The sequence below is a fragment of the Chelonia mydas genome, chromosome 1 (genome assembly GCF_015237465.2).
Source record: "Chelonia mydas isolate rCheMyd1 chromosome 1, rCheMyd1.pri.v2, whole genome shotgun sequence".
NCBI classification, from domain to species: Eukaryota; Metazoa; Chordata; order Testudines; family Cheloniidae; genus Chelonia; species Chelonia mydas.
The window spans coordinates 286919958-286947407 of record NC_057849.1 but is presented as its reverse complement, the minus strand read 5'-3'; the positions used below and the strand labels follow the sequence as shown (position 1 = coordinate 286947407).

The window sequence follows — 27450 nt, the reverse complement described above, 5'->3', positions numbered from 1 at the left end:
TGATGATACTCAGTCAACAGGAGAGCAGCCTTTGTTTGCTTATAGTAACTTATTAAAGCATAGAGACAGACCTAGGAACCAATGATCTCTTTTTTTTTTCTATTCTACACCAGTGTAGAACATGGCACTTGCTATTGTCATATACCTCAGTTCATTCACAGAGCGTGTAAGAGTGAATTCATTTCAGTCATTAGTTTCCATTGTAAGCTGCTTCTAGAATTTATTTATCTTCCTTTCTATTTGATAAATTGCACATGTTCATACCAGGTTAAGAAAACGACAGAAGCTACTTTGCAGACTATACAAGACATGGTCACCATTGAGGACTATGACGTGTCAGAATGTTTCCAGCACAGTCGCTCTACAGAGTCTGTGAAGTCAACAGTCTCTGAGACGTACATGAGTAAGCCCAGCATTGCAAAAAGAAGAGCTAACCAGCAGGAGACTGAGCAGTTCTATTTCATGGTATGTTGGTTGCTTCTTCAGCCATGTGATCTGGTCCAAACAAGTGTTTTCAAAAGGAATTGAAGTAACAGATAAAATTAATCCATTGATTTTTGTCTCTGCAGAAATTCAGAGAATTCCTGGAAGGGAGTAATCTCATCACAAAGCTGCAAGCAAAACATGACTTACTGCACAGGACACTTGGAGAAGGTAAATGATGCAGGAGAGACTGAAAAGCAATTCTAGGGTGAACCCACTAAAATATTTAAAGTGTATGCAGTGGAAAATTACAAAGCTCAGAGTCCTAGTGCCCAGTAAATATAGGCCTGATTTCTTTACCAGTCATAATTCAATGCAATGGTTAGAGCCTTTTCCTGCACAAGAGAAAGCTATAAACTGGTTTTATTTCTTCAATAGATATTAGTTTGTATTTTGCAAATATAACAATGTGGACAAATGAATGCATTTGGGAATGAAACTATTGAATGAAACATCTGTGTTCTGATTTGAGAAAATAATACAGTACTAGACACATACTGAATTAAAAGCTGTGCAAGACATTCTGTTTTTGCTTCCTGAATTTTTTTTCAGAGAGAGTTTTGTAAACACGTAAATGGCAACATTCTGTAAGGCCCCTATCCTGCAACTGGAGCCACCAGCACAGACTCTCATGCCCTGCAGAGCCCCACTGTGGCTCCATTCCAGGATGGGGACCTGTCCTTGGGGAGACAAGCAAATGGATCCATTTACCACAAGACAGCATTAGCGAGTGGGGGTTCAAGAGATGGGAGGAAGCAAGATGCTGGGGGAAGCAGAAATAATGGAAATTTGGTGATAAAATCTGTTTTCACAAAAGTTCCACCTGTTCAGTCAGGATGGCAGATCCAGATTTGCATCCAGAGTATGGATACAGTTTGAATAAAAATCCAAACTCAGAAGGAATCTAAAATTTGGACAGCATCTGGATCCTGATCACCCCAATCAAACTATGTCTTCTTACTGACAGCTCATGTACATGGGGTTAATATGGGATTTGTTTGTCAAAGTTAAATAAACCACCATGAAATCAACTATCAAGCGGTCAAGCCAAGCAGAATCATGAGTAGACTGACCAGAACATGCAGGTGAATGAGAGACAGATACTTGGGATGGAATTAATCTGCAGGCCACAACCCTATTAATTATACCTTGGGGAAGGGAACTACTTTTCACCCTGCTCTCACGGGACTTTAACCACAAACCAAACAATAACTTGGTGACTGCAATGATAGAGGCCACAGGGCTGGGGACTGCCTCAGTCCGCAAAGACTCCAGGTTCCTCTCTTCTGCTGAGAGCAAGGTCCAACAGTGAAATCCTGGGTCTTGTTTACCTTTGGGAGCTGGCCCTTTTAGTCTTTATGTGCACAGGACACCAGCCACAAGTTGCGATGAGTCAGTGGTCATACCAGCATTACATGAATTTTGGAATTCTTCTGCTTTCAACCAAATTGTGCCTCCAGGAGGCTGCAGGGAAGGTGAAAAAACCCACTAGACCTAGTTTTCCCTAATGGGAAAAATTCCTTACTGATCCCTAGAAACAGCATCATAAATGGCACAGCTCCAAATCTACAACCAGTGAAGGGGAGGGAGGGGCAGCAATCAGTAGAGTAAGAGACTTTTGAAACACCCAGACTAGCTTAATAGGTGAAGGGAAGAGAGGTGCATCCAGCAGCCCGCCATTCAGGTGGGACCATTTCCCCTGGCCCACTTAATGACTAAGTGGAGGACTAAAGGAGAAGGGAGCAGTGGGACATCCCCCATTCTGCCATGCTTGTGCTTTGGTCTTCTCTCACTCCCTGCTGTACTGAAGATAGTGAGAGGGTAATTAGAGAAGGTGTCTTTTGAGTATAGATAAATCCTATAACAAGCAGTCTTAAAATTTTTCACTGGTTTCTTTAGACAGATTCATGGTCATCCTGAAAAAGGATTCTGTAAAGTCTAGGTTATCCAAAAATTAACTTAAACTTCCACAGCTGTTTGGGAAACTGATTCTTCTCAATTATATAGATAGATAGTTGGTAATTTATCGTTAAACTGTGACATAAATTGATAGTTTATCCAGGCACAGTTTCTAAGAAGTTTGGTGGAAAAACAAATTGTGCATAAGTTGTAATGCTATGTCATGTATTTCTAACAAAACTGATTTTGTAGCCTCTTGAGACGGTACTACATTAATTAAAAATAGATATGTGCACACCTTGTATACGTAAAATAGATTGAAAGAGAGAAAAGGAAGCTATTTTGGATGTACCTATTACATGGCTTAGTAGTTAACAGACACATATAAAGTCTTGAGTTCTCTTTTCCCTTTGCATACATTCATGTAGCATATGATTGCTATCTTCTTAACTTTCATTGTCCCACAGAATTTTGCAAAGGCCATCATTTTGTACTGGAACTCTCATGTAATACCACCCCCAAATACAGTTTCTTGGTGGCCACAGTTGCTGGAAGTGGCAAAGCCCTATCAAAATTAGGACAAAACTCTGAGCAGGTGGCAGTGTTTTGTCAGGTTGGGTATGTCCTTAGCATCACTACACTATAAAACTAAGGTTATGTCTACACTAAGAGCTAGGGGTGTGAATCTCTAGCTTGCATAGACATACTCATGCTACCTCTCATTGAGCGGGCGCTAAACACAGTAGTGTGGCCATGGTGGCACAGACTAGCTGAGCCAACTATGTATCCATGGAGTTCAGGCAGATTTTACTGAGCACAGTTAGCCCATGCCACTGCTCGCCACTGCCCATGCTACCATGGCTACCCTACTGAGCTAGCAGGAGTGTGACTACTCACGCTAGGGAATCTCACCCACAGCACCTACTGTAGACATAGACTAAAACAAGCTAACCTCTGCAAGCAAACATCACCTGAAGCCAGAGCACCGAAGGAAGCTTTTAGCTTTTTAGCTGAGGTGATAGGCTACCAAAGTTCGTTTAGTTGCTAAAGTTCAGTTTTTATTTCAGTATTTATTTATTGTGGTGAACCTGTATCTTCAGATTTGGAAAAATAAATTAGAGATGTTCGTCTTCAAGTGCTTGCTCACGTCCATTCCACGTTAGATGTGTGCACGCTGCGTGCACCGCTGCCAGAGTTTTTCCCTCAGTGGTATCCATCGGACCAGCTGTAGCGCCCTCCGCTGCCGCACACTTACGCGCCAGTATAAGGGCCCTGCCGGCTCCACACCCTCTGTTCCTTCTTACCGCCCTGACGGTTACTGGAACAGGTCCTCTTGCTTCGGCAAGGTGTTTTTTCAGTGTTTTTTATCTCTTCAACTTAGTTTGTTAGTCTTTAGTGTAGTAACAGTGTAAATAGTTTTAAGTGTAGATAATTAGTCCCCCTCCTTTAGCGTAGAGGGGCTCCCTTTTCCCCTGGGGCCAGGCATGCCCCAGTCCCCGGGCTTCAAACCTTGTGCCTCCTCTGGCAAGCCTATGCCAGTGAGCGACCCACACTCCAGTTGTCTGAAGCCTCTAGGAGAGGGTCACATACAAGAGCGCTTTCAGATATGTCGGGACCTTAAGTATTGTACAGAGAAAGATAGGCTAGACTGAGAGCTATCCTAATGGAAGCCGCTCTTAGACCAGCGTCGGAGCCAAGCCGATTGGATTGGGCACCAAGCGCTTCAGTGCGAAGCGCCCCTCTGGTACTGCATGTTTCTCGGCACTGTTCTTCATCTCCAGTGCCAAGGAAAAAACATAAGGAACAGTAGTCCTAGAGAAGACACTCCCCAGTGCCAAGAAAAGGCAAACAGGGGGAAGGCAGTGGAGTGCAACCCACTTCAGGCCACTCCTCCATCCCCGGTCCCATAGCAGTACCGTCAACTCCACCCCGAGAGCAGTTGAGCTCAGTGCAGGAACCCGCCCGCGCCAGGAAGTCATTGCTGTGCCAGTGGGGTTGCAGTGCCTTCTACCCCAGAGGCCTTTGAAGCATCCAGGGACTTATTTTCTCTGCCAACCCCAATGGGACAACTGCCTGCTCTGATGAGCATGAGCAGAAGAGAGCATGGAGCTCCAAGCTCTGTCCCAGCACCGGGGCCCTCGGTACCTTCCAGAGGCAAGACAGCCCTTCTTTCATCTGTGAGCTCACCGGTCTGGCACCAGTCCCCGCATCCTTGGCACTAACTTGTAGAAGCAAGGAGTACTGTGGTCACCTCAGGAGGCCTCTTCTTCGGAATCTGAGGTGGAGTCCTACACCCATCCCAAGAGCCACCAGTGGTATCCATCCTACATCCCACCAGATTCCAGTGCAGGTCCCCCCACCAGCACCTGACTGGCAGGGCAGTGGCCGATGCAGTGGCTGTTCTGGAATCTGTGGGGGTTTCCCCCGGTACCAGGACCGTCATCCCACCAGTCCTGCTCAGTTGTGTCCCAGAGGCTGGCTCCCACACTGCTCCATTCAACACCAGACTCTGATTCTAGTACCAAGCCTGGTACCTACATGCAAGATGTGGGCCTGGTGAGAGTAATAGGGGCAGAAGAAGAGGAGGAAAGCTCTCCCTCCGGTACGAGCCTCTTACTTCTCCTCCCCAGATGAGTCTATCTCAGGGCCGAGCAGGAGAACCCCTCAGGAGCTTCTAAAGAGAATAGCTGCTAATCTGGGGCTAGAGGTTCAGGTGTTCAAGAAGTCCATAGCTTCACTGACATTTTGACTGAAGCAGCACCTTCTAAGGTGATCTTACCCATCAATGAGGCTGTTATGAGTCCAGTCAGAGCACTGTGGCAGACCCCATCTTCTCTTCCTCCCACTTTGAAGAAGGCAAAGGAGAACTACTACATGCCAACCAAAGGGTACGAGTACTTATATTCTCACCCTCCTCCGGGGTCCCGAGTCATAACAGCGGCCAATGAGAGAGACAGACAAGGCCAGGCAAGTGCTACCCCCAAACAGAAATACTTAAAGAGATTAGATCTGTTTGGCAGAAACTTTTATTCAATGAGGGGATTGCAGCTTTGTATCTCTAACCTGCAAGCCTTGCTGGGGGGCGGTATGATTACAATATGTGGGACTCTTTGATGAAATTTAAAGACTCGCTGCCTCATGATGCCAAGCAAGAGTGTTCTGCCCTCTTAGAGGAGGGAAAGAACATAACCAGAGCCTTCCTCCAGGCAGCCCTGCATGCAGCTGATGCGGCAGCCAGAACAATGGCTTCCGCAGTGGCTATGAGGCGATGCTCTTCGCTGCAGTCCTTGGAGCTACCACAGGAGGTCTAACAGTCAATCCAAGAACTCCCATTCGAGGGAACCTCACCATTTTTGAGCAAACAGACACAAAGATCCATGGTCTGAAGGACTCAAGGGCTATCCTCAGATCCCTGGGTTCCTATGCTCCGGCTCTTTCGAGGAGGCATTTCAGGCCTCAGCAACTCGCCTGCTTCTCAGCTCTGCCACCACGACAGGACTTGTTCAAGAAAAGGAGCAGGGGTTACAAGTGTCAACCATCCCCATCCGCCTCAACCTCACTACCGGTGTCGCATAGATACTCAGGAGGTCCCAAGCAGAACTTCTGAAGGTGCACCCAAGGGCTCTATACTAGTTCCAATATCAGGTTCTGCTCCTGACCCTTTTGTTTTTGGACCAACTTTCCCACTTCAGCCCAGCATGGTCCTTCATCACATCAGAGCGCTGGGTGCTGAATACAGTTGTGGACAGTTACACCCTTCAGTTTTCCTCCACCCCTTCCTCCCCCCTCCATCCCTCTTTAGGGACCCTTCTCAGGAGTAACTTCTAGCCCCAGAGGTGAAAGCCCTCCTACAGGTGGGGCCGTGGAAGAGTTGCCTTGAAACTTGAGAGGGAAGGGGTTTTACTCCCGATATTTCCTAATCCCAAAGGCCGCGGGCGGGCGGGTTTCATTGACCCATCCTGGACTTGCGCCTCCTCAACAATTATTCTAATAAACTGAGGTTCTGTATGGTCTACCTGGGCTCCATCATTCCCTTTCTGGATCCAGGGGACTGGTATGCTACCCTCGACTTGAAGGACACTATTTCCATCTTCCAAGGCCACAGAAAATTCCTCAGATTTGTAGTAAACTAGTCCCATTACCAATTCACTGTCCTCCTCTTTGGTCTGTCTGCAGCCCCCTGGGTTTTCACGAAATGCATGGCAGTGGTAGCAGCCTTGCTCAGAAGGCAAAGGGTACTACCTGTACCTCGACGACTGGCTGATCAAGGGCCACTCAGAGGCTCAAGTAAAGTACAGCATCAGCCTGGTCCAAGCCACCTTCTGAGCACTGGGCCTGTTGATAAATGAACAAAAGTCAACTCTCATTCCAGTCCAGAGAATAGAGTTAGTCGGGGCAGTGCTAGACTTGACACAGACCAGAGCTTTCCTTCCAGAGGCTCCATTCCAGACAATGTCAGATCTGATATCCAGGGTCAAGGTCCACTCCATCACAACAGTCCAGGTTTCCCTGAAGCTCCTGGCACACGTGGCTATGTGCACGTACAGGGTACAAGACGCAAGGCTGTGCCTCAGACCCCTACAGGCATGGTTGGCTTCAGTGTACTCACCGAACAGACATCACTTGGACTCAGTGCTTAGTGTTCCAGCCCCGGTCCTCGCCTCCCTTGGTTGGTAGAAGGACCCCTGGTCGGCAATGGGGGGGAGTTCCCTTTGTCAGTGTCCATCTGTTGGTGTTTTGGATGCTTTGGATGCTAGTTTTGGATGCTTCCATCTAGGTTGGAGAGCCCACCTCGATCCCCTCAGGACTCAGGGCTTGTGGTCCCAGGAAAAGCTCTCCCTACACATAAATATCAGAGAGCTCAGAGCGGTCTGCTTAGTTTGCCAAGTGTTTCTTCCCCAGATCACAGGCAAAGTAGTACAAGTGCTTACAGACAACACGACAGCCATGTTCTACATTGACAGACAGGGAGGAGTGAGGTCCTCCACCCTGTGTCAGCAGGCCATCCATCTCCATTCACCTCAAGGCTATCCATCTTCCAGGAGCCCGGAAAGCCCTGGCAGATCACCTCAGCAGATCTTTCTCCTCTCACCACAAGTGGTCTCTTCACCCAGAGGTTATCAGGTTCATCCTCCAAAGGTAAGAGATCTCCCCAGGTAGACCTTTTGCAACCAGGCAGAACAGGCAATGCCATCAGGTTTGCTCACTTCATGGTCACAGCCCTGCTCCCTTTCAGCCACCTTCCTGCTTCCATTGGCAGAGCTCCTAATCTGTGTGTTTCCTCCAATTCCTCAGGTCCTACTGAAAATCAAGCAGGACAAGGCAAGTGTTATCCTTATAGTGCCGGTGAGGCCACACCAACACTGGTTCAGCACACTGCTACACATGTCAGTAGTGCCCCTGCTACCATCCTACTCCGCACAGACATGATCTCGCAAGACCATGGATATTTACTCCACATGACCCTTGTGGCCCTTCATCTGACTGTGTGAAAGCTCCATGGTTGAACTCGGAGGAACAAGCTTGTTCAGAACAAGTCCGCCGGGTCTTGCTAGGTAGTAGAAAGCTGTCTATTAGTGCTATCTACCTGACCTAGTGGAAGCATTTCTCGATATGGTCTTCCCAACAAAGTCTGTCTCTTACTTGGTCTTCCCTTCAATCTATCCAGGAATACCAGCTCCACCTAAAATAGCAAGGTCTGGCGCTTGCATCTATCAAGGTACACCTAACAGCGATCTCGGCCTTTCACCTGCCAGTGAGTGGTAGGTCAGTTTTCTCACACGAGATGTCCATCCGCTTTCTTAAAGTGTTAGAGAGACTTTACCCTGAGACTTGCGAACTGGTTCTACCCTTGGATTTAAACCTAGTCCTGTCAAGAGTCATGGGCCCTCTCTTTGAGCCGCTAGCATCATGTCCTCTGCTGTTTCTCTCCTGGAAGGTCACTTTCCTGATAGTGATTATCTCCGCCAGAAGGGTCTCGGAAATCAAGGCCCTTATGTCAGAACCTCTGTACACGATGTTCTTTAAGGACAAGATTCAGCTGTGTCCCCACTTGGCCTTCCTTCCAAAGGTGGTTTCATAGTTCCATAGTAACCAAGCCATTTTCCTGCCAGTTTTCTTCCCAAAACCACACAGGAATTCAGAAGAGCCACAGCTTCACTCACTGGATATCAGACATGCCCTAGCCTTCTACACTGAGAGGATTAAGCTGTTCCATAGATCTATGCAACTCCTTGTGACAGTAGCAGAAAGGATGAAAGGCCTGCTGGTTTCAGCCCAGAGAATCTTATCCTCGATAGCCTCCTGTATTTGGGCTGCTACGAGCAGGCGGACATTCCACCTCCTGCTGTCTTGACTGCTCATTGGACAAAAACTCAGGCCTCATCAGCTACATTTCTGGTCCCAATTCAGGATATCTGCTGGGCTACAACCTGGTTGTCAGTGCATACCTTCTCCTTCCACTACGCCATCACCCAGCAGAGCAGTGTTGTAATCTGCATGTCCATGAACTCCAAGGCCACCTCCTTGGGTACTGCTTGTGAGTCACCTAACATGGAATGGATATGAGCAAATACTCAAGGAAGAAAAAACAAGTTACTACCCTTTCCGTAACTGTTGTTCTTTGAGATGTATTGCTCATGTCCATTCCACGACCCACCGTCCTATCCCTCTGTTGGGAGTTAGCCAGCAAGAAGAAATTGAGATGATGCAGGGCCAGCAGTGCCCCTTACACTGACGTATAAGTGTGTGGCACCAGAGAGAGCTAGAGCCGGCCCAATGGATATCACTGAGGGAAAAATCTCTGGCAATGGTGCACATGGCATGTGCAATCGTAACGTAGAATGGACATGAGCAACACATCTCGAACAACAACAGTTACAGAAAGGTTAGTAACTGTTTTCTTTAATCGTGTCAATAACAAATATAGGAAACATACTAATTGTCAAACTGGTTCAGTCCCATGGCCCATCTAGTCCAGTATCCTGACTCCAACAAGAGCCAATACCAGTGCTTCAGAGGACGGTACAAGAAACCTCACATTAGGCAGAATAATCAGCCCCTCCCAGTAGGTCTCATCTTGATCTCCAGTAGCTAGAGATGGGCCTAAATCTTGAAGTCTGAGGGTTTTTTAATCTCTTCCAGAATTTGTTTGCATTAACTGTTATGACTCTAATATTCTTTTTAGCCATATAAATGTCCAATCCCTTTTCTAATCTTGTTTAAATTTTGGCCCTAATGACATCCTGTGACAGAGTTCCACAGTTTCAATATATAGTGTATGAAAATGTATTTCCTTTAATTGATTTTGAATTTGCCACCTTTTAATTTCATTGACTCTCCCTAGTCTACCTTCTCTAGATCATTCATTATTTTATATATTTTTATCATGTCCCTTCATATTCATTTTCTTTCAAAGGTAAACAATCAGTCTTTAATTCTCTCCTCACATGAAAGATTTTCCATGCCCTGGATCATGGGCGGCAGGTGGACCCGCACTTTGGCTGGGGACCTGAGCCCCCCACACCTCCCTGTCATGGCCACCAGAGGAGCCCTGGGCCAGCCCCAGCCAACCGACCAACCCAAGCTCCAGCCAGAGCAGATCCAGCCAGCCAGCCGACCTGAGCCTCAGCCGGAGCCTTCCCTGGCCTATTATACCCACCACCCATGCCCTTGATCTTTCTTGTCACCCTTTTCTGAACCTCCTTTAGTTCTGCAAAATATTTTTTGAGATGGAGTGACCAGTAGTACATATAGAATCCAGATGAGACTGCACCACTTATTTGTATAATGGCACTATAATATTTTGCATATTTTTCTCCATCTGTTCCTATGTATCCTAACATCTTATTTGCCTTATTGACTGCAGCTACCTTCTCTAGACCATTCATTATATATTTCTGTCATGTTCCCTCTTATTCATTTTCCTTTCTAAGGTAAACAATTTTTATCATTGCAAAAGGTTAACAGCGGGGTGACTCAATATTCCATGTTAAATCCTGTTTAATATATTTAATTATCTAGAGGGAGAGAGATGAGTGGTATGAGCAGTGAGGTGGAAAAGTTTGCAGATGACTAACCTAAATAATTGTGTCAAATCTAGAGAAGGCTCAGGAACTTCAGAGGGCTTTAACCAAGCTAAGTGAATGGGCAACACAATGGTAAATGAAATTAATTATTTATAAATGCAAAACAGTGCACATTGGGGAGATAAAAATTAAACTACTCATATACCTCATGGTTATAAATTAACTATATCAACCAGGAAAGTGACTTGGGCATCACTATGGACAGGTCAATGTGCAGCATTTATTGTACTCTTAAGAGAATAAATAAATTGTTATTAGCAAGCAGTTACAGTCAAGAGCTCTGCATTTTTGGCATTGAACTAGTTTAGGCACCAGCCAGGATGCAATCTAATCCTGGCATAGCTCTATTTACATATTGATTTAGTCATTAAAATACATGAGCATAAACAGTGGAGACTATTTGAAATTTTGCATCACATTATTTACATTACCAAATGGTTTTTTAAAGAAAAAATGTCTGAGAAGTAGCTTTATACGTGGATTCTTTTGGGTTATTTAAAACTATGGACATGGAAGATAACCTCACATTGCCCTGAATTGTTGTACAGTTGTAAATCTTGTGAAATAAACTTGGGTTAAAAATAATTCAGGATGAATAGTATACTGGCAAGCATAAGTATAGTTACATACAAAAATAAGCTTTTATTTCCATAAGCTACAACTGAATATTCCCTTGTTCATTGAACTCCTCTAGGTCACAGAGCTGAATACGTGACCACCAGGTAAGATTTTTTTTTAACCTTTTTTGTGTTGTAGGGAGCTACAAAGATAATAAAGTTTCAAAAATCATCTATATGAACAATGTGATTAATTTGAAACATGAGTATTGTTAAATAAATTGTACAGAAGCATACTTGCATCACACATTCTAGCATCTAACTAAGCTAATGCTGTGACTTTAAATTGATAAAGGACTCACTTGTCCATTTTTTTCTGGAATTATAAAGTACTTTTGTGAACACCTTCATAAAATCTCATAAAGTTGAAACACATCAATTTAAAGGTTAATTTTTTGCTTTGGTGAATAGGAATGAAATCTTTTTTAACATTTCTGCACTCTTTTATATTGTCATGCAATGTTCCAAATTGTCACTTTTGCAAGATATCTCTTCTCAGATGTAGTTTCTACTGCTACCAAGGCACTACTGTGGAAACAGAAGTTTTAGGGTAGAAGGATTTCTTTAAAGATTAATGAAAAGTAATTTCCAGTCCTAATCAGCCCAGAGTCTCACTACCATTTTTTTAGGTTTTAATGTGATTTTTTCCTAACTTTTAAAAAAAGGTTTTCTGTCTTCTGTTGGCATCTGAAAGAGCCATCAAAACAAGGGAACCTGACTGGCTATATAGGGACACTAACTACACACCAACAAGTACTGACAAGTGCACAAAATAAATTGTGAATTAGAGAAGAATACTTATTTCAGTAATCTCTTTTGGTTCTAGTCATCCCATGTGTTAAATGTAACAATACTGTGTAAACATTTAGCAGATAAAAGTGCATCGTGAGTTTTTTATGTTGATGCTATTCCTTTAATTCCTCTAGCTAAATTGCAATGTATTTTGTTTCTTGTGAAAAAAATAGTCAGTATGAATGTGAGAGGCTAATCTGTTTAACAGTTACTGTCTCCAGATGAAAATGTCCATGAATTGTTTTTTGAAGTGCCTGAGGATTACAATGCCCAGCTTTAATTTTCATTTGAAGTTTCTCCATCATGAGGCAACTTCTCTGCTTAATAAAAGAGGTGCTTAGAATGTTGGTGTGTCATGCTGTGGTTGGCAGGATGGATTTCCGTTCCTGCTGCACATTTCGTGGATGATCATATAAAATAAGACCATTCCAATCATACACTTTGGCGGGGGAGTGTACTCTAAAACTTTAAAAGAGGATTTGTAAGAAATGTCACAATTATCAGTGAGGAATTTCTTTTTAGCAGGATTTTTCCTCTCTTTATTATGTTGCACTTAAATCTTGTGAAATGTCTTTGTTTGACAAGTACTGTTTTTGTTTTCCTTTTCTCCTCTTAAAATGTTTTATTACTTTGCCATGAGCTTACAGATATTTTATAGTATGACTTAATTCTACCTTGCTCAGTAATCACATTCCCTTCTCTTAGGCCTCCAAACCTTCCCCCTAAACCCCAGAAACACAGGAAGCCCAGACCCCGATCACAATATAATGCTAAGTTGTTTAATGGTGATTTGGAATCATTTATCAAGGTACTGATATTAGCTCTCTGGGTGGCTGATCTCAACACTTCTTGCTGTAATGGTCAAAACCTCATGTAAAGTGAGGCAGATCACGATGTTCAAATTTCTCTTGGGCCTCTTGCCCAGCTGATCAATATAATACTTCCTAAAGTTAGAGGGAAACAGAAGAATACAATGTTCACATTGAACTTCCTTACAATTTATTTAATACAAGTATGGATGGTTTGGGTAAAAAATTTGCAGTTCATTAAAAGATAAAGTTTAATGTTATATCCCACAATCTGACATTATTTCCTACCAGCAGTTTTAGTCACTTTAAATAAATCAGAACCCTATGTACAGCCAATAGTACACTGGGTCTGAAATCCAGGTTTTCATTTCCCATGACTTCAGGAATTCATTGTATTGTGTGAAATTGTGAGAAGCATACTTCTGTATCTTGTACCTTTGCTGTATTTACTATCTTCTTCTTTTTCTTACTTTATTTCTGATAATGCTTGTAGCCGAGGACGAAGGAACTCTCACACCAGACACCAGGTATAGTTCTAGTGAAAAGAAAGCTGACTCTTCCTCACTAACAAGTTGCATTCATGCCTGGCTTTAAATTAGTTTTCCAGTTGACCTTACAGGGGAGGTTTGCATTAAGAAATTAGATTGTTTCATAATTCAGTTTTGGCTGCCATAGTCCTCCTAGAGAAAGACTATGGAGAGATGAACTATAAATTTACAGATATTCCCTAATTCATTAGCAAGCACTTGCTCCCCACAATGTCTTGTGCTGAATGAGAATAAAACTTCAAGTTAACTCTAGTAGTAAGGTTTAGGTAATCAGTTTACAAATTTTAAAAATGTTTTTCAAAATGACAACTCCTGGAAACTCACCTGGGATCTGAGAGTCAAGCTGAGTTCCTTTCTTCTTGTACATCATCACTGGTAGTAAATATTTTGTAGGACAAATTCCACCATTAATGGCACAAATATGATCCTACTGTCTTCAAATTGAGCTTTCCGTGACACCTACACAACTGCGCTGAAAGCTAATGGTATTACACAGATGTCATTTTGTGATATAAAGACATAATAATAAATCATAGCACTGGGCAAAACATAAACATCATTATCTTCAATTATCTCTGCAAAGATACAAATAAAACAAAAATTAACACACCCAGGTTAAAAAAATAGAATGTATTGCCTTCCAGCACAATCCAGATCTTGGAACAGGCACTATGAGACGAGGTGGGTGAGAGCTCAGCCACAAGGAGAGAGGCTGTTCCCCTGCATGTCCAGTCTTAAAAAAGAGGTAGCCTAATGACTGATCATTCGGTAAGGCCGGGGAAAGGGCCTCTAGTCAAAGAATGAGCTTTGTATGGAAAGGATGAGTCATTTTGAGTGGCCCCACAACAGGATAGAAAAAATGGCTCATTATTACATAACTGCTTTAACAAGAGGTGCTCATCGGGCCGAAATACGTGCTTGTTAATAGATATTTTATCTGAATTAATGGCAGTGGAAGGGGTCAGTCTTAGTGACATCTAGCAAAAGCAGATTCCTTCCTCAAATGATTTCTTTCCACCAGTGGATAAAAAAATCTGTGGCCTGTTACTTTTGATTTGCAATGAGCTGGACAAATGTGAAAACTAAGGCTGAATGTTTTAGTGTTGTGACGCTACTCATAAAACAAGCATTAAAATAGTCATGTGTACTCTAGTAATTTCTTACTGCAAACAATACCCTTATAGCAGCTTTACATTCCTTGTACAGATAAGTATGCTAGCAGAATATGTGATATATGTGTTCTAATATTTTGGTGTTTTGTACGGACACCCCAATATTTATTGTTTTTAATTGTTGTAGTATTACTAGGTTAGCAGCTGAACTGTGCAAATCTTGTGCAAATTAATTTATCTGTTACTGAATTGCTACACAACCTGAAATGTAAATTTTGGTGTAATTATTATTGTTGATTCTTAACCATAACCCTCCCTTTGGCTTTTTTTTAAATAAAATTCTAAAATGTACATTATTTAAAGTAGAATAGTTACTGGAATTATGATAAATAACCCCATTAAAGCATTATAATGTTGCACACCAAAGCAATAGTTAGGTCGTCTCAGCAATTCCATTCTAGATTTTTTTCCCCAAACATATAAGAATATATATACTGTATATTTGCCCATGGTCTTCCAGTAAAAAACTAGACACACAAATTGCATATAGAATCTTTGCCTGGACTTAATTCTTAGCTCTGCCTTCTTTACTTCTTTAGTAAGTAAATTTAGTTTTACTAAAACTGCCTAATTTAGTTTAACATGAAACTAAAGGACTATTTTATAAGAAGAAAAAGAAAGGTTGCATATTTTGAGTGACAGAGTTTTTTATTTGTTTTCTTTGTGGTTTTGTAACTTAATCTGTTTTTATATTAAATTTTGAAATAAATTGGTTCATATTGAGATTCATTTTTCTAAAAATATTGTAGCCACCAAATAATGATTTTTGAAGGTACCTTTCGGTTATGAAAAAAGTTTATTTTTTCAAGCATAAGCAGTAACTATTTTTAACCATATATGATCCATGTCCTCAATGCATATTTGAGGACTCCTTCAGAGTCCTTAATCTCCACTGGGTAAATAGTATCCTATTTTTAAAATGCCAAAATGCAGAGCCCAGCAAACAGTAACCATTCTCTTGGATCTGATCCTTTCGACACCAGCAGACGTTGCATAGGGCATGAACAATGCTCCTCCATCTCTCTCTCTCATGCTGTTTGCTGGAATGGCTACCTTTTTGTGTTTTTATAACTTAACTTTTTTACAAGACTATGTTGAGCCTGGGGAGGACAGAGAGTGTTTTTTGTTTGGTCCCTACCTTTACACCTATCCAGTTTGGGTGACCCTACCAGGAGTTAAAACTCCTGCCAGCAAAGCACTCAGGGTCATTGAAACACACATGCCTTCCCACCACATAAAATCCTCAGGGAAGGAATTCTTTTGGATAATCAGTGGTTTGAAAAATAGTCAAATTAAACTTAAACTTTACTGATCTAGAATCCGTGTATGGTCAAATACTTCCTGTTCCCTCCCACTGATTATTTTTTTAAACAGTCATATTTAATATAAAACAAAAAACCCTATATTTAGCTAACGCCATGGTTGTGATTCAAGCACCAAAGGCAAGACATTTTAGAAATACAGGTTCTGATCCTGCACACAGACCCACATTGTTGCTTACTCTTATTCAGAATCCCACTGAAGAGAACTTGGGGATCAGGGCCAAATATCTTACCCTCCCTTTCGGACTGTATCGCAAATTGAGGGGTGGGTCCTAACTGGCACCGAAAATAGGCATAATGGATCCCCACACAGGAGAACACATGCTTCTAAAACTGCATTAATGTGTATCTGTATTCTGGATGAGACCCAGCCCTGTACACAAGCTCCTCAAACAACTTAGTCCTGCTAAGGGTAGGAATACACTGTACAGGTAGCTGTCAGTGGTAGTAATTCCCAGGTCGGGAAGTAGACAGTATACCATCCCGTGCTATCCAGTTGGTGGCTCTTACTGCAGACAGCCTGTGGAGCAGCGTTTCTGACACCTCAGAGGAGCCAGAATAGGGGCCACTAACTTCCTTTCCCTGACCTTTCAGGCCTGGCCATATGAGCAGGCATCTGCAAGAATTTGGCCCCAGAGTATATAAAATTCACTCCAGCTACTAATGGAAAAATAAGCTAAATTAATGCACAAGCTTCATTTTTATACCATGATAATTAATGTTAATTGTATATTTAAAAGGAAATTCATTGTTTAACCCATTTTGCTTCAGGAGTCTAAAATAACTGCATGAAATGAGGTTTCATGTGTTTTAAGATAACCACATGCAAAGAGATAAATTGAGGATAACATTTCAGCCATCACTTAGAATTTATTTGATTTGATGATTTGCATAAGAACCTTAATATTACTTTTTTAGCCTCCTGGCAAAAGTGGGGAGACAGTTTTTGTTTGGAAGGGGTTGTTTTAATAAATACTATGAGTCAATCTTGAATTATCAATAAAACCCATTTTCACATGTGATCTAACTTCTGTCTCTTTCAGTTTGTGATTATATTCTTTTTGCTTTTGCCAGGATTCAGGACAAGTCATTCCCCTCATAGTGGAAAGCTGTATCAGATTTATCAATTTATATGGTAAGCTCTGAAATATGTCATGTCACTTCATTAGCACCCTGGCTATTTTGCATAAAGTATATTTTGCATTATAATTTTACACCCTCATGTTTGTCATTTACTTCTTATAAAATAGATTAATTCTTTAGCACATGATCTCATTGCTCATCTTTTCTTCCCCTACTCTTCAGGTCTTCAGCATCAGGGAATTTTCAGAGTGTCTGGTTCCCAGGTGGAAGTCAATGATATTAAGAATTCATTTGAGAGAGGTAATTGAATTTTCATCCCTATGGGCAACCTGAGATCCAGCTCTTGAAAAAAAAATCTGTTAAAATTTAATAATTTTCTTGGATATTTAAGCAATTTTATGTACTGTATTCACTGTACTTCAAGCTTTACCTAACTGTATATTTACTTGCCCGGTATAGTAATGACTCTTTCAGCATTTTCACTTTATTCTGCCGCTAGGCACATAAGATTATATTTTACTATACGAGTACACAAGATTTGTGACCCTTGCACTGTCTGTAAAATGTTTTATTTTACCAATGGTGAACTGCAACGGATGACTTGTTTGTCTTTCCTGTTTTTATTATCTTTAAGATTCCCAAAAGAACCAAAAATATTAAATGGATGATCAGACAATATTTAACACAATTTGAGACCATTGTTACTGGGTCTTACAGAATATGAGTGCTGGACTTTCTGGTCCTTCTGCCAAAGTGACATCACAGTCAATACAAGCATAGGTTGAAAGAGTCGTTCCATTTTAAACCTCTATTTTCATTCCTAAGGCAATTTCATCCCAGAGGATAATTTTCAGAGAAAGATGTGAGACAGTGAACAGAGGTTTTAAATGTGTTTGTCTTTCAACCTACATTAAGTCTATGACTTTTGTGATGTCACTTATTGTGGCAGAGGAACCAGGATCTGAACGAGCTAGCAATTCTCAGATTGTGTTAAACCATAGTGTTAATTACATTTTTCTAAAAAAAAAAAAACCCCACAGCTAAGTCATCTCTGAGATTTTTACAAACCGTTTTTTAATTTCTAGCATAACCTTTGCAGATCACCTTTTAATAAGAGGAACCCTTGGAGAACAATCTGTCTTGTGACTAACAGCAAGAAGAAAGAGTAGATGATATTTTCACTCTCCAATATGAACTGCATACCTTGTAAAATCAGATATGATACTTGAGCAGATATGTGCAGTAACTGTTTTTATATGATAAATGATGCAGCACCCTTATATCTGAGGACGTTAATGGATTGTTACTGTCTATCTTTAAAGTCCGCCTTATTAAAATGGAAATTGTTTCACTACGGAAATGTTCTCGAAGTCATATAATATCATTAAAGCTAAAAATGTTTTAGCATCCAGTTTCGTCTTTTAAATGATGCAGTATTTTGTTGTGAGTTTTAGTGGTTTTGATTCTGTACATTGTACTCATACAACTGCATTTTGCACATCTTCCTGAGTTTCTGTGAATGCCTTTTCAATCCAAAGAGAGATGTGCAGCTCAAATAAATCTCTGTTTTATATGTTCTATATAAGCTGCCTAGGAATAGTCCTAAAAGTCCTATTTCACTAAGAATGATCGCATTCTTTATTTCACTAATTGCAAATCATAATCTGTCCCAAAATATTCATTCTGAACTTCATGATCTATGGGATCACTGGATTACATAATTTAGAGAAAGATTTATTTCAGGCTGGGGTTTTGGTTTTTTTTTTCAATTTAATCATGGGGCGGGATTTCTAAACCAATGTTTATTATTTTACTACCGTGCAACATCCCACACAGTCAAATCAAATCTTCATTTATTTATATGAAATACTATTAAGCAAGAATGCCTGTGTATGTTTCATTTACTCTATTTATTTTTAAGGTGAAAATCCTTTGGCAGATGACCAAAGTAACCATGACATTAACTCAGTTGCTGGAGTACTGAAGCTCTATTTCCGAGGGCTGGAAAATCCTGTCTTTCCTAAGGAAAGATTTAATGATCTTATTTCCTGTGTCAGTAAGTAAAAATTCATATTTCATTCTCTATAGAATTACATGTTCATAAATACAGTAGCTACCTAGAAAAAAAATGATTTCACTGATTTTTCTGAAACAATTTGTTTGCCATCTACAACAGTCTGTGTCGATTATTAGTCATACTTGCAGCTGTGACTGCTCCCTTTTTCCAGAAGGATCAATGTACAGTGTAAGTCTTTGTTTTCAGTACAGCAGGAAGACAATCTTTCTTAGTATATGAAATATTTAAATTTACATACACTGCCATTTTCTTCTAATCTCTAGGGCAGAACAAGGGAATGATGACATCAGTGTGCCAAGAGAGTGCATTACTTCTAGCAATGGTTTCACTCTCTGCAGAAGTCTCATGCAAATGGTGGTGAATAACTATTTAATGACCCAACAGAGTCTGATTCTGAGCACCACCTGTGAGATGCTTAGTGCTCTCAATTTCCATTTGCTTTTTGGGGAGTTGGGATACCTCAGCCCTTTGCAGGATTAGGAGCATAATAGTTCTCATTCCAGGTGATGTTCTTGCCACTGTACACTAGGTAAAGAGAGGAAAGCAGTATAAAAGGGCTCAAAAAGCCTCCGAACCTGCTGATGAAAAATTCCCTCAGCACAGGGAACTGAGACAGATAGCTGCAGGCTGTCGTCAGAGGGCTTCTTCACAACCCCCAGCATGAAGAGCATGCCATCACGGGGCTGGAGTGGGAGGAAGTGGGACCGCAGCACCTAATGCTGCAAAACGCCTGGGCAGTACTATTGCCCACAGGCATGCAGGGATGGTTACTGTAATTTACGCAACCTTTGATTGCTGTCCGAGTTACACTGGGATATCCTACGGCCCTGGGACAGCCCAGAATCAACAGGGCACAAAATGGCTTTGTGAGTTCCATAGTTAAGCTCCAGCTCTTGTGGAAAGCTTTCCTCCTCTGAGCCTCACTCTATTGGCTGGCTGTCCCAGCTGAATGTAAGTGTTATGAAGGGGGAGAAGCAATCTCCTAGGTAGCTACGTTCAATCCCATGGCGGGAGTTTTAATTAGGACAGGCACCTTGAACTCTATCATCTGCTCAGTGGGGAGCCAGCCCAACATGCAGAACTCCAGGGTGGTGTGTTCAGGTGCCCTGTGTTGCTCAGCAAATGGGCAGTTGTGCTTTATACTATGTGGAGCTCAGTGTGTGGTTTCATTTCTAGATAGGATAAATGGCAGTAATCTAGCATGGAGGTTATTAATGAGTGGATCACTGTGATCTCTCGGTCACTCAGGAGAGGGTGCAGTATTCTGGTCATGCTGAGATGGAGGTGGGCACATTTTTTCCACCATGACTGTTTGAGTCTCCAGCAGCACTGTGGGCCCCAAAACTTCAGACTAATTTAACAATCTGAGGACAGATTCCCCCAACAGAAGAAGATGTGAGAGAAGACAAGTTCTATAAAGCATTTCAACCTTTCTACCAGCGTTACTTCAGTCTTGTCTGGGTTCACCTTTAACCAGCTGCTCCTCATCCAAGAGCAAATGTCATGGAGTCAAAAATTTTAAGGTCAGAAGAGGGACCATTCTGATCATCTAGTCTGACTTCCTTCATGGGGCATAAAAGTTAACCCAGTAATTCCTGTATTGAGTCCAATAGCTTCTGGTTGAACTAAATAATAGATATTAGAAAAACATCTAATGTTGATTTAAAGACATCAAATAATGGAGAATTTACTATATCACTTAGTAAACTGTTCAAATGGTTAATTGCCCTCATTGTTAAAAATTTGCACCTTATTTTCAGTCTAATTTTTCTCATTTCAACTTCTATCCTTTGGATCTTGTTATGCCTTCATTATTTTGATTAAGCATTAAGACAGCTGGGAGATAGTGGTGTTTACATGTAGACCTGGGTAAGTCCACATACTGCAGGCAGTTCAACTTATATCATCTCACCAGATCTCCCAATGGCTTTAAATAGATTTGAATACTATGGAGGAAGAAGATTGAGCCTTATAGCTCAAATGAGGGCTTTGGAGATGGAAGAACACTTGTCCAAAACAACCTGTTAGGTTCTTTCCAAGAAGAGGGGCCTGAAATGTTTAAAGTTCCTTTCCCGCCTTCAGCTTCTCAGATGCAGGACAGGTATATCTGGTGATTGATGGTAGAGTTCTGGCAGAATGAGTATAGATATGCATCCCTTGTCAATAGAAAGGTCAGCTCCAAAGCAACACCATTTTGTGGCCTACAGCTTCATTGAGGGGGAACCAGGTTCATGTGGCACTGGTGACTGGCCTATCTTATCAGTCAGCTTATTTGAGAAAAGTGAGTCTGGGCATTGGGTGATAGTTTGTGGGGCTTCTAGCATCAACCAATGATTCCTTTAGTCTGACCACTATATGTCTTATGGTAGGCAGTAAATTATCTTCCTGAAAGGAAGTGTTGACAATCTCTGTTATAGTAGGGCTCCCAGAAGTTCCCTGTTGTCTCTTTGTATCCAGGAAGAGTAGATATCAGAGTCACAGATGGTAACCCTGAATGATGTCACTCCTTTCCTTGGAAAGGGCGTCTTGTGTTTCTGTTCTGCTCTTGGCTAGTTCCTCCTGTGGTTTATGAGGCCATCTTGGATGTAGGTGACCTTCTTTGTGACAATTACTCACAAAAAGAGGTACTGTGTATTAGGGTTGAGTAGAGCCAGTCTGTATTTCCAAAATGATTTGTAGCCCAAAAAAGTTCTGCTGGGATTCACTTTTCTGCCTCAGTGGCAAAGAAGAGAGAGGCTCTGTTTGCCTTTGTTATGGCAGTGGCATAGGTTTGTAGAAATTCTGTGTGTGCCACTGACTGCTTTCAGTTATTTCTTTCACAAGTCAACTGACTGTCTGCATAGGTGGGGGGATTGAGAGAGGGTGCTTTGGTACCAGAATGTCTTTAGCAGTGTTCTAGAAGTGGCTGTAGGACCTAGCTAATTCATCTATTCCTTGGCTGCTTGGTTAGGTAGAGTTTTCTATAAGTAAGTTTTGGCAGGATCCAAGAGTTTTTCTGGGTAGATCATGGTGGTTTCATCTTGTTTTGGAATAAGGAGAGTTCTTATTCCTGTCTGGAGCAGCAAGTGGTCTGATCAAGTTAAGGGGATGGTTCTTGCATTTATATTCACAGCCAGCCCTAGGATCCAGTCCAGGGATAGTCAGCTGTGAACCTACATCTGTAGCTTACCTGTGAAAAACCTAAGGTGGAGAGTTTGGATATCTTTCTTAAAATATTTATAAAACACTTATGTGTGTGTTTGTTTTTAAACACAGTTACTGAGTATCAGTGAAACATTTGGTTTGTATGAAATTCATGGTCTGTTGACTACTTCATCCTTGAAATATTACCTGCATTAAAATGTTTGCCCATCACAATATTTATATATTTGCTTATTTTTGACTTGTTTCTGTTTTCTGCTATGATAAGGTAGAAATGAGTGTAGTAGTTCATATGAAATATTATTTGATTTCCAAGCAAAATCTTATTTATTCACACACTATTAAAGCCTAGCTTTTTAATCCAAGGCAATGTCAATTCATGTCCCGAACCAACCCATATTGGTGTTTGTATGCTCAAAAATAGGTGCGAGAACAAAGGAAACCAAAGCAGACTCTAAGCCTTAAACTAAGATTGAAGTAAGCTAAAAAGAGTTTAAGGAATTAAAAGCATTACTTGCATTTTTAGAGAGTCATCATAGAAGAAACATAGCGTAAAGCTCAGTGCAGATGTTTCAGCCCTCCAGAGAACTATTGCACTGAACAAGGCAGTGGATGACTTAAATGTTTGTACAGAACTTTGTACTTTTGTTTCTTCTCTGATGTCTTGAGAGCACCTCAGCAGCAGTATTTTTAATTCCTTTTGTTGATGTGAGTTTTCAGACCCTCTTCAGGGTTTTAATTTTGTCTCTACACTTGTATACTTAGGTTGTGTGCTGCTTTCCAGAGTATAATCTTTTATACAAGAAGAAACTCACTGATTTTAGAACTTACTATACCCCACCTGAATTTTGATGGAACCCAGATATCATATATTTACAAAATCCTAGTCCAGTCCCAAATGCAGTTTTTACTGTTGTTTTTTAACCTTAGACATCATATAATCTGCAATGGGACAGACAGTTCGGGCAAAACCCTGCTCCCAGTTTGGATTGTAAATCCTTCAAGGCAGGGATAATCTCTTTTCTGTGTCTGTACAGCCCCAGCACATTGGGGCCTCCATCCAGGTTGAGGCCTTCAGGCACTATAATAATAATATAAATATGCATCACTATTACTAGAGGCAATGGGAGTTTTGCTAATTATTTTTAACAGGAGCAGGCACAGGCCCTTTTCCTGTAAGAGAATAGAAACTGTTAGGACTTGTTGAGATCACTGTATAGCATGTAGATTCTGGAAAGCTTTTATTTTTTAATGAAGCTTGCAAATGCTCCAGTTCTTATTAAATAGAGTTTGTGATAGTACAGTATGAAAATGAATATATCCATTTTCACTTGGTGTCCCTCCAAACAGTTTTTGAAGATGAATGCAAATTTTACAGTTCTGTTTACAAAGATTCCTGTGATTCACAACAAAATAGGATATAGAAATGATACATAAAGTTGGCATTCATTTAAAAATATAAAATGGCAAAATGTTACAGATAATATCTGAAAATATAATGTTGCTAGTGAAAGAACCTTGAAAGTGGAGTGTTCAGCTGTGGATGTCAAACATATTTGAGGCTACTACCATAAACTGAAGCTTTTCACAATGTAGCCACTGAGGGTTTTGTTTTGGTTTTTTTTGGTTTTTTTTTTTTTTTTTGCATTAATGCATACATTTTCAAATGAAATAACATATTGTGATTTAGTGCTTTTTCTTTGCAAGTGCTTTGGAAATGGTGCTACAAAAGATTCAGTGCTTTTTGTGCAATTTTCCCCAGATAAATGTATAATAATTATATAGCTAATTTGTTTTGATTTTTGAACAGCTTTGGTTTAAACTGGGGACAAGTTCTGATTGTTCCAGAGCTAGTCTGCAGCAAGTGATAGGGCATAAGGAACTTGTATCATTATGGGCTTCTCTATACCGGAAAGCCATAATTCAGCTGCTTCTGCTGCCTGAGCAGAAGGGTGGACACCACTGCTGGTATTCTGAGGGTATTGAATTCAGCCTGTTTCAGTAGATGCTAGTCATATTGAAGGCAATATGAGTGACTCCTTCATACACCGGGGCCAGATTTGGCCACGGAAGCACTGGTGATGAAGTAGAGGGATGGCCAACTGTATCTTGCACTCTCGCCAGTTGCTTTTCCTGCTGAATGTAAATTACACTTATTTTGCACACTCGCCAACTGCCACATCAGCATAAGTTAAATCACTTTTGTCACTTAGAACCTACAGTAAAACTTGCCTTTAGTGACCACCTCTCAGGAGAGGCAACCTGTCACAAGCTCCTACTTGCAGAGGCCACGGAACACCACCGCTCTCTGGTGTGCAAACCTTTGAAAAGAGACCACCACTTAAGAGACCACTTTTGCTAACTCCCATGAGTGGTTGCTCTTGGAAGGTTTTACTGAACTTACACTTATTTTATGACCAGCATACTCCTTATATGAAACTTACACCTCTGTTTTGTCACCACGGAATTTGGCCTAGAAAGGGTAAATATTTGTCGTACATTACTGGGGAGGTTGTGGGAGAGATGGAAATAGAGCCTGACCCCAGTTATTGAGTTATAACCACCAGGCTAACTTCATTTACCACGTTCTAACCACTGAGTAGTGCTCCATTGCACAATGCTTCTGTGCTCAAATGCAAACGTTTGTGGTTTATATACCTGAGCATTTATTGCCTGTTAAATGCTCCACTACTTTGGGATTATTGCTTAAACATCAATTTGCCTGATGTTGTCTGTCAAGGTTCCTCCCCCACTCTGAACTCTAGGGTACAGATGTGGGGACCTGCATGAAAACCTCCTAAGCTTACTTTTACCAGCTTAGGTTAAAACTTCCCCAAGGTACAAATTAATTTTATCCTTTGTCCTTGGAATATCCACTGCCACCACCAAACTCTAACTGGGTTTACTGGGAAACATAGTTTGGACACGTCTTTCCCCCGAAAATTCTCCCAACCCTTGCACCCCACTTCCTGGGAAAGGTTTGGTAAAGATCCTCACCAATTTGCATAGGTGACCACAGACCAAAACCCTTGGATCTGAGAACAATGAAAAAGCATTCAGTTTTCTTACAAGAAGACTTTTAATAGAAATAGAAGTAAATAGAAGTAAAGAAATCACCTCTGTAAAATCAGGATGGTAGATACCTTACAGGGTAATTAGATTCAAAACATAGAGAATCCCTCTAGGCAAAACCTTAAGTTACAAAAAAGACACACAGACAGAAATAGTTATTCTATTCAGCACAATTCTTTTCTCAGCCATTTAAAGAAATCATAATCTAACGCATACCTACCTAGATTACTTACTAAAAGTTCTAAGACTCCATTCCTGTTCTATCCCCAGGAAGAACAGCATACCAACAGACACACAGACCCTTTGTTTCTCTCCCTCCTCCCAGCTTTTGAAAGTATCTTCTCTCCTCATTGGTCATTTTGGTCAGGTGCCAGCGAGGTTACCTTTAGCTTCTTAACCCTTTACAGGTGAGAAGATTTTTCCTCTGCCCAGGAGAGATTTTAAAGGGGTTTACCCTTCCCTTTATATTTATGACATTGTCTTAGGTTCTTTAGACAGGATATATTCTTGTCTTAATGTATAATTTAATATTGTGTTATTTGGTTTGGCTTTTTTGTTGGTTTTTTCCCCTTCTCTGGTCTACTTTATTCCTTAGATGCAGGTTATTCATGCATTTCACTTTAAGCACTGTTTGCAAAAACCTCAAGATAGTTCAACAGATGATTAAATGTGCTGCCGCGTCTTAAGGAAAAGCAAACGCGCACCCTGGTTCTCAGTATCTCCAAAATGGACAGAGATGACACTGCATTATGAACAGGTTCTAGTGATTTTTGAAATCTGGTGATTTTGAAAATAGAGTTTTGTTTAAAAATGTGAAGCTCTGTTACACAGTAAGTGAACTAAGTCAATTGATTAGAAATACACACAAAAACCCAGTGACAGGGTTCAGTACAGCACAGCCTGCCTCACCCCCGCTGCATACCTGCCTATAGTATGCAGTCAGCAGTGGCTCCAACCTCTCTGCACTTCTTCCATTAGGTGTTACGGCCTCTGGAAAGCACAGTCTCAAAAAGACTATGGTCCCTGACTTGGTCCTCCCACAGTGCTGCCCTGTCAGAGCTGGTTCAGAGATCTCTGAGTGAGTGCTGAGGTCCTCCTATGCAGCCACTATACCTATAGTTTCCCTCTCCCTGAACTCTAGGCTTCCAGGGTGCAAAAGGTCTTGCAAGGCCCTCCACACCATTGTAGATTTCATTCTTGATTTAAATTTAGTTGGCTGCTGCAAAATATGCACCTCTCCACTTGACATCAGTTCCCCTGAGGCTGTTTCAGTTGTGGCCAATATTCCTTCCCTTCTCCAAGCATCTCCCTTCCTTGCCTCCTTCCCCACACATAGAGGATAGATTAATTCCTAATGAGGTTATCTTTGCCAAAGCCAGGCTAATTGCCTGGACTTAAAGGTGGGAGTATTATCTTGTGATCTTTGACTCCTGGGTCATTCCTCTAATTGTAAGTTCTATTCCCATTTCTGCAACTAACTCTGCATTATTTGGGCAAGTCACATAGGTTGCATACCACAGTTAGTATGTTATATTATAATTTAAATCAGCTTCTGTACCAGATGATTGGAGGATCACTAATATTATGCTAATTTTTTTTAAAGTCTCCAAAGGCGATCCTGGCAATTACAGGCCAGAAAGCCTAACTTCAGTACCAGTCAAATTGATTGAAACTGTAGTAAAGAATGGAATTATCAGACACACAGATGAACAGGATTTGTTGGGGAAGTGTCAACACGGCTTTTATAAAGGGAAGTCATGTCTCACCAATCTATTAAAGGTGGTAGGTGGATGTAGTGTACATGGACTTTCAAAACAACTTTGACAAGGTCCCTCAGCAAAGGCTCTTAAGCGAAGTAGGCAGTCATGGGATAAGAGGGAAGGTCCTCTCATGGCTCAATAACTGGTTAAAAGACAGGAAACAAAGGTAATAATAAGTGGTCAGTTATCGGAATGGAGAAAGGTAAATAGCGGTGTCCCCCAGGGATTTGTACTGGGACCGGTACTGTTCAACATATTAATAATTGATCTAGAAAAAGGGATGAACAGTGAGGTGGCAAAGATTGCAAATGATACAAAATTACTCAAGAGAGTTAAGTCCAAAGCTGACTGCGAAGAGTTACAAAGGGATCTCACAAAACTGGGTGTCTGGGTAACAAAACAGCAGATGAAATTCAGTGTTGAAAAATGCAAAGTAATGCATATTGGGAAACATAATCCCTACTATACATACAAAATTATGGGGATCTAAATTAGCTGTTACCACCCAAGAAAGCTATCTTGGAGTTGTCATAAATATAAAGGGAAGGGTAAACCCGTTTAAAATCCCTCCTGGCCAGAGGAAAAACT

The 27450-nt window shown here is 41.2% G+C and overlaps 1 protein-coding gene across 6 annotated transcripts in view; it reads left to right on the top strand.

Moving 5' to 3' along the window:
* Positions 1–27450, top strand: part of SRGAP1 (SLIT-ROBO Rho GTPase activating protein 1) — a 232356-nt gene that overhangs the window by 173742 nt on the left and 31164 nt on the right. For 3 of the 6 annotated variants that reach the window (XM_037887448.2, XM_007065705.4, XM_043548512.1), the window contains 7 exons: positions 268–465; positions 570–654; positions 11164–11191; positions 13181–13214; positions 16804–16864; positions 17035–17112; positions 18734–18868. In XM_037887448.2, coding sequence (XP_037743376.1) covers positions 268–465; positions 570–654; positions 11164–11191; positions 13181–13214; positions 16804–16864; positions 17035–17112; positions 18734–18868 — 619 coding nt within the window. Of the gene's footprint in view, positions 1–267; positions 466–569; positions 655–11163; positions 11192–12583; positions 12687–13180; positions 13215–16803; positions 16865–17034; positions 17115–18733; positions 18869–27450 lie in introns of those variants that run through there. The other 3 variants (XM_007065704.4, XR_005223578.2, XM_043548518.1) reach the window with 3 other exon arrangements.